The sequence below is a fragment of the Taudactylus pleione genome, unplaced genomic scaffold (assembly GCF_031769625.1).
Source record: "Taudactylus pleione unplaced genomic scaffold, aTauple2 ptg000216l, whole genome shotgun sequence".
Classification (NCBI taxonomy): Eukaryota; Metazoa; Chordata; class Amphibia; order Anura; family Myobatrachidae; genus Taudactylus; species Taudactylus pleione.
This window is the reverse complement of record NW_028284618.1, coordinates 8,337,719-8,360,066: the sequence shown is the minus strand read 5'-3', so window position 1 is coordinate 8,360,066 and position 22,348 is coordinate 8,337,719. Positions and strand designations below refer to the sequence as shown.

Sequence of the window (22,348 nt, the reverse complement as noted above, 5' to 3'; positions counted from 1 at the left end):
ACTGACATCACTAGTGATGTCAGTGGGAGTGATTTTGGCTCTGATAGAGCCAAAATCACTCCGGAGCTTGCGGTTGAAAACCTCAACCGCAGGCTCCGGCTCGCAATTTCGATGGTCGGGATGGTCTCGACCATCGCGGCCATCACAAAGCACGCTCGTATAGCCTGTGGGTGGTGACCCACAGCTATACGAGCGTCCAGGAGGACGCTCCATGAAAATGGAGCCCGGCCCTCATTCAGAGCATGCGCTCTGCTCAGAGCGTACGGCTCTGAATGAGGGCCAAAGTTCCTATCCGGATCAGACCCGGAATTTTGCCGGCGCCGACTCGGGATATTCCCGAGTCAGTGCCGCTCTCACCGCAGTCGGGTCTGCATAGACCCGGCTTTTGCGGAGTGAAAGTGGTCGCTTGGAGATGACGTCATCTCCAAGCGCCACTGAAGCCGGACCAATCGGCCGGCTAGCAGCGCACTCCAGGTCATCGTGACCCGGAGTGCACTGTTCTCACGGCAGGGTTTCACGGGCTACGCCCGTGTTAAACCCTGCTAGTTACCTGGGTTGGATTGCCGGGTCACTCGACCCGGCGATCCAACTCTCTCCCCTTTTACACCAGGGAGCTGCCCGGGTTAACCCTTCAAAAACCCAGGTTTCAGCTCCGGTGTAAAAGGGGTATAAGTGAAAAGGTGTAATTAAAATGCTAAGAAAAATATATATACATAATATATCAGCTATGCTGCTTATACGATTACAATTGTTTAAAATGCTTCTAAAAGGTCTGCAACTTTAGTTTGTAAGTAATTATAAAAATGAAATGAACTCTTGGAACAGTGTGTTTCCATTATAAGTCCAAAATGCCCATTAGAGATAAAAGGAAATTCTTCACAATTACACTAATTAGATCAGGCACCAACTCTGTGTCTGCAAATTTACTGGAATTATCACGTTCCCTACGTCTTAATGTCTGACAAACATTATCCTCACGTCAACTCTTACCTTTCCTATTATGTGTACCATGTGGGGCATTACTATGTCTGTTACCCCAATGGTAACAGACAATAGTGGATTTAAGGGTCAGGCCACCCCTGGGCACAAATGAATTATTATTGGATGCACAGTAGCACTCTCCACATTTCAACACCACCCAATTGGACATATGCTACAGCCATCCAAAGTATTTTGTTGCTGATATTAGTGGATTGTGCCATTTATTTATTACCTGTTAATTTTATAGTGCACACATATTCCGCAGTATCCAACAGAGACTATTTGGTCATTCGCATCAGTCTTAAAATCTATACTCTATGGAGCTTACAATCTATATTCTGTACCATATGTACACACATGCCCACTAGGGTTCATTTGTTTTTACAAGCCAGTATGCTTTTGGACTGTAGGAGGAAATCTAAGTACCTGGGGTAAACCCATGAAAGCATGGGGAAAACATACAAACTACGCAAACATAGGGCCTTGTTGGGAATCACATCCAAGACCTCAGTGCTGAGAGGCAGTAATGCTTGCTAACCTCTACGCCATTTGATTTAATAGATTGATTGGAACACTGATACTGTAACTGCATGCACCTTGGGTATCTTGTCCTAGGTGTAAGATAGCGAAAAACAAAATCACCCAACCGACAACAGATCAAGTGAGAACACCCTATTATAGGTTTACATCAAAATTGAAAGCACTTACAACAATGTTTTGGGGAATGTATAGGAATTAAGATTATCTATCTATAGAACTGAAAAAAAAAACAAAAACATATAATGGGACACTCCATAGTGCATAAAAGTTTTATTAATAATACATCCACTAAAAACACTTGTCTCAGGATTTGACATGTACCAAACATAAAAATATTATAGGCATATCACCAAATCCATGCTGTCATATTAGGTGTCTTGCACACTCCTCCTCAATATAGCTGCACTTCAGTTTTCTACTGTGTTTACTCCATAAGATGAACAAAGCGGCCACGTGTTTCTGGTCGCGAATACAGTCCCGGTTTTAGGCGCTATAGTGGCCAATTCCCATATGCTGCCTAGGAGAGCAAGGTCCAGAGCAATGTCCACACAGTCATCAAACCATGCCCTAATGCGTTTTGTCAGAGACTTCGTATATACATATATTACAGGTTGAGTCTCCCATATCCGTTATTCTAAATAACAAAATATTCCAAAAAACAAATATTTCAACCTCCAGGCTGTCCGATGCACGTCCGGCACCTCACTGCCAGACCCTCTGCAATCCCCCTGCTTGTTCAGTGACTCCCTGTCGGTCCCTCTGCAATCTCCATGCGGCACTTGCCGCCATCTTGGTTCCCTAGAAATACTGGGTGAGCTCTCTGTGACTCTCCTCCACCCGGTCATGTGACAGATCCAGCTCCAGTTCCTCACGCTTAAAGGAATCTTTAGCATCTTAAAGGGTCCCAAGCAGTTTGGAAATGTGAGACTCAACTTGTACTGATTATAAACCAGCATAAAAATATTCAGTGGCGACCAAGTTTTACTTTAGTAACATAAGTCTTAATGATTATGGGGTTCATTTGGTATACAATCGGGAAGCCGGCTGCCATAATACCGGCAGCCGGCTTCCCGACTGTCATATCCCTGCGAGGGTGAAATGCCGGGCGTCTAGATGTAGACGCCTGACATTTCCGCAACGCCGGGAGACCGACGCCCGGCATCCCGATCGAAGGGATGCCGGGTGCCGCGAGCGGACAGCTGCGGGGGGGGGAGGGTTAGGTTTAGGGCACCCGGGGGGGACTTAGGGTTAGGCACCACCCCGGGGGACTTAGGTTTAGGCAGTGGGGAAGGGGGGGTTAGAGTTAGGCACTTAGAGGGGGGATTAGGGTTAGGCACTTGGGGGGGAGGTTAGGGTTAGGCACCCCTAAGGAGGGTTAGGGTTAGGGGGTTAGGTTAAGTTAGTCTATACTTACCTATCGACGATCGGTATTTACAGCGCTGTCGGGCTTCCGCTGCCGGGAACTCTGCTTTGGTCGGCCAGGCGCTGCCGGGAATCGAACCGCCAGCCATGCGGCCGGCAGTATTTCATACCGACTCCGGTTCATTTATCTAGCAATGAAAAGCATGGAGAAGTGGACCAGTGGAGAAGTTGCCCATAGTAACCAATAATCATTAACTAGACCCCATCAACCCCATAATCATTAAATAGAAATTCAGTTTCTCTCTATCACAAGTAGATTTTCTATTGGAATGTTTACAGAAAATCTTACCACTAAATACAATCAGGAATTCATCAAGGGTTTGTCATGGGAACTTCCATGGCCACCAACCTGGCTAATCAGCTACTCGGACTCTGGGGATCCCAAATCTGGGACAAGAATCCTTTGCACACATCATTGTATATTAAATAAAATATATATTGATGATGTTACATTTCTATGATGATCTAGATCTTTTTATAATACTATTGGTTGTATCTTACTGGATCTTCTTCTCATAAGTCTAATCTGGAAGACACATTAGACTTAGAAGATTTGATTCAATTGCCCTTAACGAGTGAAGAAGTGGACAAGTGGAGACGTTGCCCATAGCAACCAATCAACTTGTAGCTAGCATTTATCAAACACATCCTATAAAATGGTAGGTAGAAGCTTATTGGTTGATATGGGCAACGTCTCCACTCTTTAGAAGGTTTTATACATTTCCCCCTTAGATCATTAGAATTAATTCTAAAATTACTGCACACATAAATACAGACTACAAAGAAGTAAACACAATGCTTCATATTTGAAGGGTATTTAAAAAAAAGACAACAATTGAGTAACAAAAGAAACTTCACCACCAAGGCTGATTATTTATAAATAGCAAAGTCACTATTCGATCAAAAGACTTTTGGACAGAGGAAGTCACAGCGAGGGTCTCTGGCCAGATATGGGGGTGGATAACAAAGAAATAAAAAATTTTTGAAAATAATCTTTCCCCCATACAATTTCCAACAAACAAGATAAACTCAATTTTATAACAGAGTTTATCAAGTTGAATATATATATATATATATATATATATATATGGAAAAAAAATTCTGAAAAAGCCTTAGATTGGATCTCCCTTCATAACACATATGTGTAATATATTCACATATCAGAGCGTATGGTAGTTGCGAATGCGCCGGTCCTGACGCCTGTCAGCTCCATTGCGCAGGTGACAGGACCTGGCCGTGTCTCCAGTCCCCTCTCCTTCTCGGCATCGACAACCCCCCTCTCATCTAAGAAGGTAGGAGCTGCCGCTGGTCCTCGTCCACTCTGGCTTCAGTCGCACCACACTGTCCCTCTCGGCGTGCCAGCTCCTGAATGGCTCGACCAAGTTGAACGTCTTTCTAGCTCGCAATGTGCGTCTTATTCACATAAATAAAACTAAGTGACAAAACTACACTGGTTGCTAGATTACACTGGTCAATTTGATGTGTGACATTTGTACATCTGTGTGTGAATGAGTCTGAATCTGCGTACAAAGGGCCTGATTCAGAGCCGCTCGTAAGCGGCCGCTCGTTCGTTCCGACCGATGTTCGCACAACTGCGCATGCATACGGATTTTAAAACGCATGCGCGAACCAGTCAGTGCGGCTGAAAATCGTGTGCCCACTAAATAACGAATGCCTGCTATTTTGATTGACAGAAGGAGGAGTTTGTGGGTGGTAACAGGGGAAGGTGCTTGAAAACGGGGAGTGGAGATCCGAACCCAGTCGTGCCAAACGGTCAAAACGGGCGTTTTAAGGGTGTGCATAATTACTAAAGCAGCGTCATCGACCACGTCACTTGATTGTTTTATAGTCAGAACTGCTCGCATGATTGTGGTAGGAAAAACCAACCACAAGAATAGCGAGCAGTTCATACGCCGTACTCGATTAATCTAATATATAGCGGACATGACATATGATGCGAGCGGCCAGGGGGCGTTTTTTTCAAAATTACGTTCGCATGTTTTGTTCGCTCATTCAGACATAGAGGCGTGATCAGACCGCAAAGAGCGAACGGTTAATTTAAATAGCCAGCCCCTTTTTCTGGATGAGCAAGCGCAAATAGCGTCCGGCTCTGAATCAGGCCCAAAGTGCTATGATGCAGCGTCTGCAGCTTTTTCTCACGCCAAGGTTGGTTTTGCTTCATATGCAACTTTCTACGTGTTTAAAACAAATTGCTGTACAGTTAAAGTCGCAGCCTGGCGTCTCTAGTACAGACTGAGTGGTGCCTCATGTGTCTGAGATGCACGTAAGATGCATTTATTTATTTAAAGAAAAAGACAGTATACTACTCTTCGGGGAATGGCTCAGTCACACCGTGCATCGCGCTCTATAGGGCATATAGATGCTACTGTAGGTGAATGAGGACACATCTGTATACAGATGTGTGGTGCAGAGATATTGTTCTCCGGGATGGTGCAGCTGGAAGGAATTAATGTTGTAATGCTGGAAATATGAGCATGGTTTAGTGGATTAGTACTGGACTATTTATTGAAGTATTATTCCATACTCTTGTGGGTAACAATGACTTTTTGGTGTAATGTGTTTATGGATACTTTGTTTGCTTGTCTTGGTGATAAAGTGAAAAGTGATAAGGTGCCAGCCAATCAGCTACCAACTGTCATTTTTCAAACATAGCCTGTGAGATGGCAGTTATAAGCTGATTGGCTGGCACCTTATCACTTTTCACTCTTCACTTTTCACTTCTCCTAACACTGCTTAGTAAATAGACCCCAAAATCTTGTTACCGTAGTTGGTTGGTGTTTGTGCTGCTGTAGAGAACGGACTGGGGTGAGTAGCATACAGAGGGAAATGTTCTAAGTTTTCAATTTATTTAGGAAATTTTTCCCCACAAGTTCAAAATTATTGAATGATAATCACACAATAAACACACAAATGTCTCAATACAGTGCCTGGGAATCACCAGTTTAGTGACAAAATAAGAATCTTAGCTGGCATTGAAGACAAATTGTACATTGTTTTCATTTTATGTATTTTAATGTGTCGGGAATTTATTTGATATACTGAATGTTAGATTTTTCATAGCAAAAGCATCAAGATGACCAGGATAATAGAATAGCGTCTTACCATGGTGAAGGGACTCACTAACTTGGGCTTCTCTGGTTTCTCTTTATCTTTTGATTTGGAGAAAAATCCTTTCTTCTTGCTGCCATACAGAAATAACACAAACAAACATCAGATCTCTTGTAGACAACAGCTAAAAATCGGCAATTATTGAGAACTTCAATTAAAAGTTTAGATCTGATATTTGTACCATACATAAGGGCTAGTTATTAAAACTTCTAAAGAGCTCATGTGGCCCATTGCAACCAATCAGAATATAGCTTTCATTTTATAGAATGTACTAGATAAGTGATAGCTACAATTTGATTGGTTGCTATGGGCAAGGTTTGATACATTTCCCCAACAGTGCCTAAAGCTTCAGAGCCGCCAACTGTAAATATTATTGAATGTGTTCATCCACCAGGCAGCCATTTTTCCAGGGGCTCTGTCGGTTCTGTAATAGATAACTGGAAATGCAGATGCCTTCACTTCTTTAAAATGACGGAGGAGAGGTTTGTGATAGTGGGAGGTCTAATCACTAGTTACAATTGCCTGGTATTACCACTTGTTCCCCATCCAAGGCTGTTAGACAGATGGAGGAGTTACAGTAACACCAACTGCATGTAGCAACCTTTGGAGCTCCGGTTAGGGGAGAAGCATGGCAGAAAAAATTTACAATAGGTTCTAATGATTCAGCTTTAATATAGGATTATGCCACAATGGAGACACGTTACATATTTACACTGAAATTCCGACACTGATCTGTTACATTGTTTGTTCCTGTGCTTGTAACAGCTTCTGGTTGTTTGCTATGGGTTTTATCAGATGTAGCAGTATTTACTAAACAAATCCCTTTAACTACATCTTTACATGTTGTTATTTTTGTGTCCTATAACACATTATAATTAATATTAATTATTAATAAGTGGTCCACAGCGCCGTACAGTGGGGGTGATTCGACGTAGAACAGAATTGCAAAGCTGCATGCAGGCAGCTGTGTAATTCCGTCCTTCCTAATATGCAAATACAACAGGAGGTATGTGACACCTCCTGCTGCATTTGGGATCCCAGCACTGTGACCGAGTTCACAGGCTGGGATCACCATCACGACTGATGGTCGATGCCGCTGGGCCGCCAGCCAGCTGAGTAAGCATCAGCTTACTCAGGCTGGCCGGCTTGCGAGGCCAGGAAACTGCATCCGTGGACGCAGCCCCTGGCCTTTCAACTCCCTAAAAACGGGACGAACATGTCCCCGTTTCCGGGAACGCCGTTCCGTCCCCGCCCACATACCGCCCCTTAAATGCGTCTGCCTGTCAATTAGACAGGGGCATAGTAGGGTAGAAAAGGGAAAGGCGCTGTGATGGGTGACTTAGATGGTAATTTTATAGATTCAAAAGAGAAGAGACAGAAATTATTATTAGGTGAAATTATGTATATCACTTGTATACAGTAGCTGCTCCTGTCTCCTGGCTAAAACATATGTAACAATATAAGAGAAAAAGAGCGGCGCTTCAAGTGATATGCATATATGATATGCAGACCATATAGTATAAACAATAAAGAAGCGTTTTACACTCAGATAAAATAAATAAAAGTGTGGTTTACACTCAGAAAAAGCCGTCTTATGAAGGGAAACGCGTTAGCCGCTGCACCTGACATTGCTATTTGCGCTAGCCTCCTGCTACAACAGAGGACGATTCTCCGATCCTCAGCGTTTGTGGTCTGATTATAACCATCATCCAGCGATCCTCCTGCCCCACTGAGGGTGAATCCACTCAAGCTCATCTTGCACCAAGCTGCAGCATATTCATGTCAATGCTGAGGTACCTCTAAAGCTGGCCATACACGCTACAATTATCGGGGCGATGCGCCCGATATCCGCGGATCGCCCCGATAATTGTAGTGTGTGGGGGTGCGACCGTGGGTTAAATATCGCTCGGTCGGGCATGCCGAATTGTCCAGCATGCCCATCCGATTCAATATTTACCGGTAAACTGTCGGCCGCTTTGGGCAGTGTATGCCCAGCCGCGGCCGACATTGTGAGAGAAATCTCAGTGTATGCCGCGGACATCTGCGGCTGGCAGGCTGCCAGATAAAATGTTTGTCGGTCTGACAGACATTTTATCTGGCCGTGTATGCCCAGCTTAAGCACTGTGATGAACTTTGGACTGGACTTTCAATTGCCTTAATTGCACTAATTTACAATTACCATCTATACCGCTGTGAGATATAATCAGGATCAGACTGTATGTACTTTGGTAATTATACAACCACTGAAATAGTGTAACAGAATACATATCTGACTTTTAGTCTACTGCTTATGTCAGGTGTAATATATCATTGTTTTTTAACACAAGTGTTTTTGAAAGCTATGAATGCTTTTTTTATATTATTTTATTATTATATGTGATTTTATTATGTGAAGATTAAAGGTGCATACACACACAACGATTTTGTTACCAACGACTTTATTAACGATTTTCTGAACGATTTTCTGTCAGATTATCTGTCAGATTTTTTAAAGTGTAATGAACGATTTTTTTGAACTACAAACGATTTTTGCATATTCCCTTAATGAAAATCGTTGAGTTGACAAGTCTGACTGAACTACAAACTACAAACGTGAACGCGCATGAACGATAATCGTTCATCGTTTGACTCAGAAAGTGAACGATTTTTTCAAACGATATTGTGTGTGTATGCAGCTTTAATATTAAGAATTTCCTTTGACAAATGATCACATGGCTCTATTACTATTTTCTTCTGAGTGTGAAGGTGCATACACACACGATTTTTTGAACGATTATCGTTAACGATATCGTTTATCATTCAATCGTTGAAAAAATCGTTCACTTTCTAAGTTAAAACGATGAACGATTATCGTTCATGCGTGTTCACGAAGGTAGTTTGTAGTTGAACGATAATCGTTCATCGTTTGACTCGGAAAGTGAAATATTTTTTCAAACGATTAACGTTAAACGATATCGTTTAACAATAATTGTTAAAAAAATCGTTGTGTGTGTATGCAGCTTATAACACACATTTATTATTTTTTCTGAGTGTAAAACACACATTTATTGTTTATACTATATGGTCTGATTAGCTACACTTGAAGCGCCGCTCTTTTTCTCTTACATAGGGGCATAGAAGGGTCTGCGTACAATCACGCAGGACCCATTCTGCACATTCACAGAACGAGTCTTGCGCATGCACAGATTCCCGATAATTGGGCATCTGCATGTAGCATTGCACATACGTGCAATGCTGGGTCAGCCCCATAGAACAAAATAATAGGACATTACAGGGTAAAACTGTACCATTACAGTAGACAAGTAACAATTAGCACTACATATAGCAACACAGTCACTGATGCAAGGGATGCAGTGGAATATTCAGTGTAAGCTGAAACCTGTAGCTATTAGCATGGGAGCAGATAAGGTCACCTGAAGAAACAAAGGCCCTCATTCAGAGCCGTACGCTCTGAGCAGAGCGCACGCTCTGAATGAGGGCCGGGCTCCATTTTCATGGAGCGTCCTCCTGGACGCTCGTATAGCTGTGGGTCACCACCCACAGGCTATACCAGCGTACTTTGTGATGGCCGCGATGGTCGAGACCATCGCGACCATCGAAATTGCGAGCCGGAGCCTGCGGTTGAGGTTTTCAACCGCAAGCTCCGGAGTGATTTTGGCTCTATCAGAGCCAAAATCACTCCCACTGACATCACTAGTGATGTCAGTGGGCCGGCTTCTGACGGGAGGCGTTCCCGTGGGAACGCCCCCGTCAGGGAGGCACGCCCCTGGCACGCCCACCAAAGGGGGCGTGCTGTCAATCAACATTGACAGCACGCCCCCTTTGATCGGACACAACGAGCGAAGGACTTTCCTTCGCTTGTCGCGTCTGGCGCATGCGCACGACGGAGCTCCCTCCGTCGTGCGCATGCTCAGTCCATAACATCGACCCACTTGCGAGCGGACAGCCGCTCGCGAGTGGGTCTGAATCAGGCCCAAAATCAGAGCACTGCAGTCCTGGGGGAAAGAGCCCAAGGAGGAGGTGTAGAGTGTAGCTGCTGTGCAAGAGAAGTAGGTAATGAGGACAGGATGGACGAGGGCTCTGCTCATGGAGCTTACAGTCTAAAGGGAAGAAATAAAGTGAGCCAATGTCAGGGGAGCAAATGGCAGTAGCAGAGGTCGCCTGTCGGTTCCTTCCCTGCAGCCAGAGTCTGGCGCTCACCCTGAGCTCCGCCTTCGGGCTCCCGCGGTGTGTAGGTAGAGATGCCATGACGTCTCTCACATGACATCTCTCCCATAGTGCCAAGCTGTCGGACGGTTCAGGAACAGGGCTTCAAGTAGTTACAGTGTTGTGTGTGTGTGTGTGTGTGTGTGTGTGTCATTATGTGTATGTGGCACTACTACTGTGGGCATTGTATAAGGGGCACTATTACTGTGGGCAGTGTCAGGACCAACAACAGAAATCTTGGGGCCCGGTACACTGATGTCTCTGAGGGCCCCACCTTCTCACCACCACCCCCATTCCCGCACATCCCACCCCTACATGTGTGATACGCAGGGCCGGTTCTCCCATTACGCATAGCACGCTGCTGGATAGGGCGCCACATAGTGAAGGGCACCTCAGCTGCGTACCATGCGGGCTGCGGGCAGACTGTGTCTCTGTGACACAGCTGCACCGCGTGTGTAGCGCTGACTGGACGGAGTTCGGTCAGCACTACACAGCACAAACACACAGCCTCCGGCGCCGGCAGCTGTGTGTTTGTTTTAGCAGCTGATGAGAGTCAGACAGACTCATCGGCTGCTGCTGCTCCCACTGCCGGAGCCGGACATCTTCCGGCTCCCGCAGTGGGTAATGGGAGAGACGTCATGACGTCTCTCCCATGATGCAAAGCGGCCCGGGAGGACGGACGGACGAAGGAGCTGATAGCGGCGGCGGGACCAGGAGCGGGGTTTCAGATAAGTTTTTTTTTTTGTTTTTTTTTTATTACCTGTGTCTGTACTGCCGGGGGTGGGGGCTACTACTGGGAGCACTACAAGGGGGGATTACTACTGGGGAAACTACAAGGGGGGACTACTACTGGGGGCACTACAAGAGGGGATTACTCCTGGGGGCACTACAAGGGGGGACTACAACTGGGGGCACTACAAGGGGGGACTACTACTGGGGGTACTGCATAAGGGGGGAACCTCCACGGGGGGAGACTACTACAAGGGGGGACTACTACTAGGGGCACTACAAGGGGGGGACCACTACTGGGGGCACTATATAAAGGGCAATACTGGATGTACTGCATAGGGGGGAACTACAACTGGGGCCACTGTTTAAAGAGCACTGCATAAAGGGTACCACTATTGGGAGCACTGCATGGGGGGACTACTACTGGGGGCACTATATACAGGGCTTACTACTGGGGACACAAGGGGTACTGCACAGAGGGGACCACTACTGTGGGCGCTATATAGGGGGTACCACTACTGGGGGCAATGCATAGGGAGACTACTACTGGGGGCACTATATAGGGGCTTACTACTGGGGGCACAAAGGGCACTGCACAGGGGGGACCACTACCGGGGGAACTGTAAAAGGGGCACTGCATAGGGGGCGCCAAAAAATATACACGCTTACCAAAAAATTTGGGCTAGGGCCGGCCCTGGTGATATGTGAAGTATGATATGTTAACTGAAAGATATGCCAGCCTTTAAATAAAGTAAAAATACACTCTGGTTCTCATTCAGACCCGGTCACAAGCGCTGAGCTCTCGCAACCGGGTCGATGTTAAGGCCCTACGCACGCGCAGCGGCCGCATTGCCCGTGCGCAAGCCCTGGAGCGAGAGAGAAACTCTCTCGCTCCGGAGCTCACTACAAAAGGGGCGGCTGTCAATGTTGATCGACAGCTCACCCCGTTTTGTAGGCGGGCCGGGGGGGTGGCTACACAAACGGAGGCGTTCCTGACGGAACCTTTGCCGTTTTGTGGGCGGCCGCACTGACATCAGCAGTGATCGAGCAGGAAGCTCCATGGGGCTTGCGGTTGCCGAGACCCAACCTTCGGGTCTCGTCGCAAGCCCCGATGGTCGCGATGGGCTTGACCATCGCGACCATCACCCTGGTCGGTCGCTAAGCTTAGCTACCAACAGGAGGCCGCACTTTAAAAATCATGTGGCCGCCCTCATTCAGAGAGAGTGCTCGCTTCTTGCGAGCGCCTCTGAATGAGGGCCTATGACTTACCACACTGTCTCTCTGTCACTGATGATGCAGGCTGTAGTTGTACCATCTCTTCCAAGGTCTTCTTGATGACAGTGCTGTCAAGGGTAGGAGGAATGGTGTATGCAGCCAGCCATCCTCAGTCCCTCATCCCCTTCCTCAGCCCAGAAGCCCCAGATCACCTTCTGTCCCAGCCCCCATCACCTTCCTGTGCTCCCAGCACCTTCCTGTGCCCTCAGCCCACATCACTTTCCTGTGCCCCCAGCACCTTCATCTGCCTCCAGCCCCTATCACCTTCCTGTTGCCCCAGTCCACATCACCTTCCTGTGCCCCCAGCCCCTATCATCTTCCCAGCCCACATCACCTTCCTGAGCCCCCAGCCCCCTTAATCTTCCTATGCCCCTTCACCTTCCTCCATCCCCTATCACCTTCTTCTGTCCCCAGCCCCCTTAATCTTCCTCTACCCCCAGCCCCTAACAGCTTGCCCCCTCACCTTCTGTACCCAGTGGCTATTAAATTTCTCTCCTTTAGGCTTACTTAGGGCCCCCTCACCAGCACAATGGTGGAAGACATGCGGCGACGTGCCCTATGATGTCACGCCGCTGCGTTCCTCTCTTGGAGGTCATGCCCGGCCTGGGCCACTGCTGAGCCAACGGAAAGAGCCCAGCGCTGCCCGCGCCAGGCTGCAAAGGACTGGAGGCGGAGCTGGGTTTGGGGGCGGTGGCTATGGGTACAGGCGGCTGCCCGTCCGGTCCTCGGGGCCCTTCTGGACCTCGGGGCCCGGTAAGGGTGTACCCATAGTCCCCCCCCTGTCGCCAGGCCTGGGCATTGCATAAGGGGACCTACTACTACTGTGGACATTATGGGCCTGATTCAGAGCCGGAAGCTAATTGCGGCTGCTCATTCAGAAAAAGGGGCTGGCTATTTAAATTAAGCGCTCGCTCTTTGCAGTCTGTTGACGCCTCTATGTCTGAACGAGCGAACGAAACATGCGCTCACTATTTTGGAAAAAACGCCCCCTGGCCGCTTGCATCCTACGTCATCTCCGCTATTTATTTGATTAATCGAGTACATCGAAAGGCGTATGAACTGCTCGCAGTGCTTGTGGTTGGATTTTCCTACCGCAATCATGCGAGCAGTTCAGGCTAAAAGACAACCAAGTGACGTGGTCGATGACGCTGTTTTGTTAATTATGCACACCCTTAAAACGCCCGTTTTGACCGTTTGGCACGCCTGCGTTCGGATCTCCACTCTCCGTTTTCAAGCACCTTCCCCTGTTACCACCCACAAATGCCTCATCCTGTCACTCAAATTAGCAGGCATTCGCTATTTTGCGAGCACACGATTTTCGACCGCAATGACTGGTTCGCGCATGCGCACTAAAACCCATATGCATGCGCAGATGTGCGAACATCGCTCGGAGCGAACGAGCGGCCGCTTACGAGCGGCTCTGAATCAGGCCCTATGTGTATAAGGGGCACTACTGTAAGCATTATGGACCTCATTCAGAGTCGGTCGAAGCGGCCGCACGGTCGTACGGGAAAAGGGGCCGGATATGCAAATGATTCCCTCGCAAGTTGCGTCCCTAAGTTCGGATCGGTAGCTGGCCGACTAAGGGGAGAAAGCGGCCGGAATTCAAAAAAATGCGCCCCCTTCTCGTACGCATTGCACGTCATCTCCGGGCATATAAGAATTAATCAATACCATCGGGAACCATCGGAACTGGTCGTAGAGCTTAAGGTTGACCACATCCTCTCTTAAGCTCTACGATCATGTCAGTGTAAAAACCTCCCATGTCACATGTGCCATGACGCTACTTTGTTAATTATGCACTCACATAAACCGTATGCACTCCCATAAAACGCTGTTCGCATAATTAGGCACACCTGCGTTCGGATCTCCACTCCCCCGTTTTCAAGCACCTTCCCCTGTTACCACCCACAAACGCCTCAATCTGTCACTCAAACTAACGACCTGGCTGTGTTCAAGGAGAGAGAAATTTCTGATCGTAGCGGCTAGTTTGCGCATTTTCGAACTTTACGCAGTATAGCGAACATCGGTGGCGTACGACCATGCGGCTGCTTCGACCAAATCTGAAATAGGTGCTATTTGTAAAAGGGGCAGTACTGTAAGCATTATGGCCCTCATTCAGAGGCGCTCGCAATAAGCGAGCGCTCGTTCTGAATGAGGGCGGCCGCTTCTATTTTTAAGTTCGGCCTCCTGGTCGCTAGCCAAGCTGTGGGTTACCACCCACAGCTTTAGCGACCGACCAGGTTGATGGTCGCGATGGTCAAGACCATCGCGACCATCGGGCTTGCGACAAGATCCTTGCAGTAGGGTCTCGTTGCCGCAAGCCCCAGTGGACTTCCTGCACTATTAGAGTAGGAAGTCCACCTACTGACATCACTAGTGAGGTCAGTAGGGCCGCCCACAAACGGAGGCGTTCCTGCAGGAATGCCTCAGTTTGCTCAGCCACCCCCCTTACCCACCTTCCAAACGGGGCTTGCGACGAGACCCTAAAGTTGGGTCTCGGCAGCCGCAAGCCCCAGGGAGCTACCTGCTCTGATCGAGCAGGAAGCTCCCCACTGACAATACTGCTGATGTTAGTGCGGCCGCCCACAAAACAGCAGGTGTTCCGCCTATAAAACGGGGCGAGCTGTCGATCACCATCGACAGCTGCCCTTTTGTAGTGAGCTCCGGAGCAACAGAATTTCTCTCTCGCTCCAGGGCTTGTGCACGTGCAGTGCGGCCACTGCGCGCGCGCATGGCCTTAACATCAACCCGGTTGCGAGCGCTTAGCACTTGCGACCGGGTCTGAATGAGGGCCTATGTGTATAAGGGGCAGTACTGTGGGCATTATGTATAAGTGGGACTGCTGTGTGTCGTAATGTGAATCAGGGGCACTATGGACCTCATTCAGAGGCGGTCGTTAGATGCAAGCGGTCACACTGAATTAGGACGGCCGCTTGCATCCTGAACGGCCGCTTCCTTGTCGATCGTTAAGCTGTGGGTTACCACCCACAGCTTAACGACCGACCAGGTTGATGGTCGTATGGTGATCACCATCGCGATCGTCGTGGCTTACGACCAGACCCTAAGGTTGGGTCTGGGCTCTCGTAAGCCCCAGGGAGCTTTCTGCTCTGAAAGAGCAGGAAGCGGCCCACTGACATCACTGATGATGTCAGTAAGGCCGCCCACAAAACGGCAAGCGTTCCTTAAGGAACGCCTCAGTTTTGGAAACCACCCCCTCGGCCCGCCTACCAAACGGGGGCAGCTGTCGATCAACCTCGACAGCCGCCCCTTTGGTAGCGAGCTCTGGAAGCTCTGTCGCTCCAGGGCTTGCGCACGCGCAGTGCGGCCGCTGCGCATGCCTAACCATCGAGTCGGTTACGAGCGCATCGGCGCTCGCGACCGACTCTGAATGAGGTCCTATGTGTGTTGTAATGTGGATAAGATTGTGCTACTGTGTGGCACAATTTGAATTTGGGGTACTATTGTGTGGCCATGCCCCTTTTTTTGCTAGACATGCCCCATTTTTGCAGCACGCGCCTTTGGTGTGCGCTATCCCTTTATAGTTGCAGGGGAGTGCAGAACACCCTAGCACCGGCCCTGGGCAAGAGGCAGGAGTGAGAATAGGAGAGTGGAAAAGGTTCCAGAATACTACGTGGTGACATGGTTATGCTTTTATGAACAGGCGAGTTGTTCAGCGCCCGCTTGAAGCAATGCAGGCTGGGGCAGTATGGGAGAAATCTTAAATTCAGGAGTGATATGTGGTAACCAAAGGAGAGGCAAGGTGGCGGTCATTGGCCGAGCACAGAGGACTGGAGGGAATGTGTAAGGAGATGAGTTTGGATATGTAGGAAGCTGTGGAGTTTAAAGAGGGCTATGTACGTGATGAATAGGAGTTTGAAAAGGATTCTGTAGGGGAAGGGGAGCCAGTGAAGGGCTTGGCAGAAAGAGCCAAATTCAGATTTGTACGCAAACCCGATAGCTTGAGTACAACTCCGATGTTAGAAGATCTGCACATTCCCAGGATCTGTACTGTGCATGTGCAAATCTTCTTCTACGAGCTTACAGTGCCCAGACACCGCAGCCTGACTGACAGGTTTCACACCATGTGCATTGCCACAGTACGCCATCTGCTGCATTAGCATAAATTTGCACAGTAGCTGGGTCCACAGATGCAGCTACTGTGCTAATAGCGCACAAATATGAATTAGGCCCATATTACACTATCATTGCAAATTGAATTTGGTGAAATTTTGTAAATGACATTAGGTGATATTAAACAAATATTTCACAAACCTTTTCACCAGTACTTTGTATAAATATTATTTAAATACCAAGTACAAGATATTACTTCCTAAATGTAAGTATAAAAAAAGGAAACAGTATCATACGTTTTGTGTCCACTGGCATTTATCTTGATTTCATGGAGCACAGGTGAAAAACAAAACTTTCACAAAATTTTAAAACCATATTTATTGTGACAATGTTTAAAAATACTAATCCATGAAACAAAAGGCAAAGCAATTCCAAGGCCATGGGCTATATTTAGCATTGTGCATCTATATATGTACTGTATACAAAGCTAAGTAGTGATAAAAATTATGGCCCTCATTCAGAGCCGTACGCTCTGAGCAGAGCGCACGCTCTGCATGAGGGCCGGGCTCCATTTTCATGGAGCGTCCTCCTGGACGCTCGTATAGCTGTGGGTCACCACCCACAGGCTATACGAGCGTGCATTTTGATGGCCGCGATGGTCGTGACCATCGCGACCATCGAAATTGCGAGCCGGAGCCTGCGGTTGAGGTTTTCAACCGCAAGCTCCGGAGTGATTTTGGCTCTATCAGAGCCAAAATCACTCCCACTGACATCACTAGTGATGTCAGTGGGCCGGCTTCTGACGGGAGGCGTTCCCGTGGGAACGCCCCCATCAGGGAGGCACGCCCCCGGCACGCCCACCAAAGGGGGCGTGCTGTCAATCAACATTGACAGCACGCCCCCTTTGATCAGACACAACGAGCGAAGGAAAGTCCTTCGCTCGTCGTGTCTGGCGCATGCGCACGACGGAGCTCCCTCCGTCGTGCGCATGCTCAGTGCAGACCATCGACCCACTTGCGAGCGGACAGCCGCTCGCGAGTGGGTCTGAATCAGGCCCTATGTTGTCATGTGATGAGTTGGTGGGAACTCTGGCCCTGATTCATAGCCGGACGCTCTGACAGAGCGCTCGCTCTGAATCAGGGCCGTCCCTCCTACCTTTTGGAGCGGCCTCCTGGCCGCTCGCATAGCTGTGGGTGGTCACCCACAGCTATAGCTAGCGGCCATGATGATAGTCGCAATGGTCAAGACCATCGCGACCATCGAGCTTGCGTCGAGACCCTTGTGGTAGGGTCTCGCTGCCGCAACCCCTGGAGTGCTTTTGGCTCTATCAGAGCCGAAGGTACTCCCACTGACATCACTTGTGATGTCAGTGGGGCCGGCCCCAGACGGTAGGCGTTCCCATGGGAACGCCTCCGTCTGGGCAGCCACGCCCCCGGCACGCCCACCAAAGGGGGCGTGCTGTCAATCACCATCGACAGCACGCCCCCTTCGGTGCGAGACCCTTAACGACAGCTTGGCCGTCGTTATTCAGGTCTCGCGTATGCGCACAATGGAGCCGCCTCCGTTGTGCGCATGCGCACTTGGGCACCATCGACCCGCTTGCGAGCAGGTCTGAATCAGGCCCTCTAACCCCTCCCACCTGTATCAGTGATGTCACTCCAGAGAGAGACCGGCATAACACACATCTACAGTCTCCAAATACTTCTGTTATTTCCCATACTTGGTCTTCACATGCCACCTTATGATGAAAACCAGGGCCTTAACTATGGGTGTGCTGCCGGTGTGGGCGCATAGAGTGCAGAGCTCTGTGAGCGGCACCGTCGCCATCCCACGGCCCCTGATTCTGACTGCACGGTTCCTGGAACGGCGCGATGCAGCCAGCATCACTGCGGCAGTGCTGCCTGTAGCGTCCCGCAGCTCAGTGTGGTGGCGGCTCAGCCCCATTATGCGCAACGTCATGATGTCACACACAAAGGGTGCTCAGAGCCCTAGTTACGGCTCTAATGAAAACACAGACACTCCTGAAATCTGCCCCATAACATTGTGCCTGATTAAGAGTTATAAGTTATTCCGATGTTCAAGCAGTTGAGCGATTATCGGTGGTCTGCGCATGCCCCCTAGCCACAATGCACACGCTCAAAGGTGACAATCTGCCCTACATCATCGCAGCCAACCATACTCCACACTTTCATCATGTAACAAGGCAGGTAAAAGCTAATTGCTGATTGCTTCCTATTGATTTCTGCATATTGGCAGTGGCTCCATTGGCTAATTGTAATAAAAAAAAAAACCACTAGTGAAGTCTTACATCTGAGTCCACTGATGTTCTCATGGAAGCTTCAGCTGCAAGTCACAAAGTACAGAAGTGTCCACATACACTTATTCTTAAATTGAGCCAAATAGCCTTGTTTGGCACGCCAAAGACTTTGCGGCAAAGCCACGCCAAGGATCTTGCCACGGGTTTTTCCATAAAACATGCATCTTATGGGCATCACTATTGGGACAATAGTGCAATGCACAGATAACCTGGACACTGTTGCTGGCATCGCATCCAGCTCTGTGTGCAACTCAAGACGCTAACCTGGGTAAAAAGATGGAAGACCGATACGAGTGAGCTGCACAACGCCTCGCGCCACGCATCACTGTGCTTAATCTGCGACTTTGTTCCAATTCCTTTGAGACAAAAATACTATTCCAAAGTGCCATAGACACTATGGGGCCCATTTATCAATGATCACTTTTGCAATGCGATCAGGGCATGCCAGTAACGCCTCTGATCGCATTGCAAAAAGCTATACTATTGGCCAGATGTATAATCCGGGACATGCAGGGACACGGGCTCCAAAAGGAGCCCATCCCTGCGATGTCTCCGGAGAGCTGCCGGCCAGTGCAGGGGGTGGTGCACATGTGCGTCCCGTGGGCTGCACATTCACATCCGCCATAGCCGGGGAGGGTTCTGGTGGATCCCTCCTCCAGCTAATGGTGCGCAGTGTAGCCCATAGGCTATAGCGGCTAACGTCACCTTCAGATGGCATTAGCTGCCGGGGCCAATATCTAGAATGCATCGCATTCCGGATATTGGTAAATTTGGCAGCATCGCATACCCCATAGAAACCTATGGGGGAAGCGGCTGCCAGCCGCAAAGGAGAGATCACAGCAGGTATCGAAGATACATGCTGCAGTCCCTCCTTCATACATACAGGGGATACTTCGTATTTGAGGTAAACCTCCGAAAACGTGTGTTTTACCTAAAAAAAAAAAAAACTTTGATAAATTGGCCCCTATAAGTGACTTTGGGCACAATTTGTCACAATCCGCATCTAAGATGCGGATGGGATGTAATAAAATCGCCAATGAGATTGAATATCGCAAGGGTGCATGAAATATCACATGCAGGGACAGAGCTTGCGAGAAAACACACACTACTCACAAAGGTCCTGCTTTATTAGCAATCGCAACTGCGGTTACGCACGCAATTGGCCGATTGTAGTGTTCTGCGCATGCGTAGACTCCACTGCGGTCAGACGAGGTTAGCAATTCCTGAATAGGGTCAGACCTTGTGCAAGTGTGCGTGAGGCTCCGATTGTACTCGATGTTACCGATGGTTTCGCAGACTTGCTAAGTATTACGGATGTGTGTAAGGTAAAGTGGGCGTCCTTATGTTAGGCTGCGTATGGCATTGCAATCATTAGCATATCTTCGCAGTGAGACTGCGTGCGTAATCGGTGTTGTGATCGCAATAGCGATCCTTACTGAATCAGGCCAAAAGAGTAGTTCTGCGTATGCTGAGAGTGGTTCTGCGCATGTGCCGCTTGCCAGGGGCGTATTTAGGGGCTCTATTTACTACAATCTGCATTTTGAATGCAGATTGTAGTGTGATATTACCAACCGAGGGCCTGATTCAGACCTGCTCGAGAGCGCTGAGCGCTCGCAAGCGGGTCGATGGTGGCCCAGTGCGCATGACGGAGCCGGCTCTGTCGTGCGCATGCGTGAGACCCGGATAGAGATGGGCAAACCGTCGCTCCGGGTCGCGTACCAAAGGGGGCGTGCTGTCGATGTTGAGTGACAGCACGCCCCCTTTGGTGGGCATGCCGGGGGCGTGGCTGCACAGACGGAGGCGTTCCCATGGGAACGCCTACCGTCTGGGGACGGCCCCACTGACATCACAAGTGATGTCAGTGGGAGTGCTTTCGGCTCAGTTTGAGCCGAAAGCACACTAGGGCTTGCGGCAACGAGACCATACCACATGGGTCTCGTCGCAAGCCCGATGGTCACGATGGTCTTGACCATCGCGACCATCTTCCTGGCCACTCGCTATAGCTGTGGGTGGTCACCCACAGGTATACGAGCGGCCAGGAGGCCGCTTTAAAAATCAAGAAGGACGGCCCTGATTCAGAGCGAGCGCTCTGTCAGAGCGTCCGGCTCTGAATCAGGGCCTGAATTCGCAATAATTCAGGCAATATCACAAGGATTTATAAAAAATTCCTTGCAGGGACAGAGCTTGCGAGAAAGCTCTGTCCCTGCGAATCCCCTCCGCACATTTATCACGGTAATTTTGCAAAAAATACTGTGACAAGTGCTCGCGCATGCGCCGACCGGCCACCGCTGCTACCTACACGCCACTAAGCCCCGCCCCTGCCGCAAAGCCCCGCCCCCGCAATCGCGACCCCCCTCCCTTAATTACACTTACCTTCGGTGATCGGTGCTCCGATGATGTCCTCCGTGGCTCTGGTCAGCTAACAACCCATCCTGCACTGGGACCCAGCCCCGATGCACGGTCCCTGGACTCTGGTGTGTGGTTTTTAGGGGGATTTTTCACAGTGAATCAGCATGTGGTCTGTTTTGACCACACAGCTGATCACTGGGGTCTGCTCTGGGCTCTACCCTGCCCGTTAGAGCGGAGCAAGAGTCCTGTAACCGGGGGAGACCCTGGATAACGCCACCTCCAGGTGGCGTTATTATCACAAGGCTTCCATCAGTACATCAGGAAAATGGTGCGGCAGCCATTTTCCCCTGCGCATGCGCAGAACGCCGGGAAAGTGGCCGCTGCGGCCACTTTCCAAGCATTCTGTGTAGCGCCTCTCCAGCCGAAGTGGGACTTCGGAGAGGTAAGTATTTGAAAGTATGGGTGCCAGGTGTGCCACCCTGCACCCATTATATATATGCCCCTGCCGCTGGCTCCCCCCTCCCATCCTCCCTCCTCCAACTTATACTTACCTCCTCCAAATGATCGGTGACCTGGTGAGCTCCTCGGTAATCGGGTAATCTGATAGCTGCTGTGTCCCCAATCATCTGGTGCAGTGAACTGAGCATATAGCACAGCATCTCAATTTACAAATCCTAATTACCAGGGTACAGTGATCAGATGACCAGGTCACCGAGCCGCTCACCGGAATACAGATCCCTGGATTGCAGGCAAGGAGTTTTTTTTTTTTTTACTGTGATCAGCGCGGTTGTCTATCAGACAGGTAGGCTGATCACAGGAGCCCACTAAGGGAAGACTGAGTTTGTGTAGGTGAGATGGGGAGGACCCTGCTTAATGCCACAAGTATGGGAAATGCAATCGGTTAAAATATGTGAATTTATGGGCTTGGAGTAGTTTTTTTTTACGAGAACTCCTCCAACTACCCTTTCATACATTTAAGTGAAACTAAAATAATGTGAAAAGGGTGTGCCAGAATGTCGGCAAGTGTGATGCAATGTAAATAAGAGAGTTTATGAGAGAGGATGAATGTATAGTACAAAAAGCACAGGTGTATGAGGACACATTTGTGAATCTACCAAACACTGGCAGGCAAACTTATCATAGAGCAAGAAAGCCCAGATAGTTTACTGACTTTGGGCCTGATTCAGACCCACTCGCGAGCGGCTGTCCGCTCGCAAGTGGGTCGATGTTATGCACTGAGCATGCGCACGACGGAGGGAGCTCCGTCGTGCGCATGCGCCAGACGCGACGAGCGAAGGAAAGTCCTTCGCTCGTTGTGTCCGATCA

The 22,348-nt window shown here is 49.0% G+C and overlaps 1 protein-coding gene across 1 annotated transcript in view; it reads right to left on the bottom strand.

Moving 5' to 3' along the window:
• Window positions 1-22,348, bottom strand: part of LOC148517484 (ATP-dependent translocase ABCB1-like) — a 121,354-nt gene that overhangs the window by 81,512 nt on the left and 17,494 nt on the right. Inside the window, exon 3 of the mRNA XM_088478661.1 lies at window positions 6,067-6,145. Within this exon, the coding sequence (XP_088334787.1) occupies window positions 6,067-6,145 (79 nt within the window). The remainder of the gene's footprint in view (window positions 1-6,066; window positions 6,146-22,348) is intronic.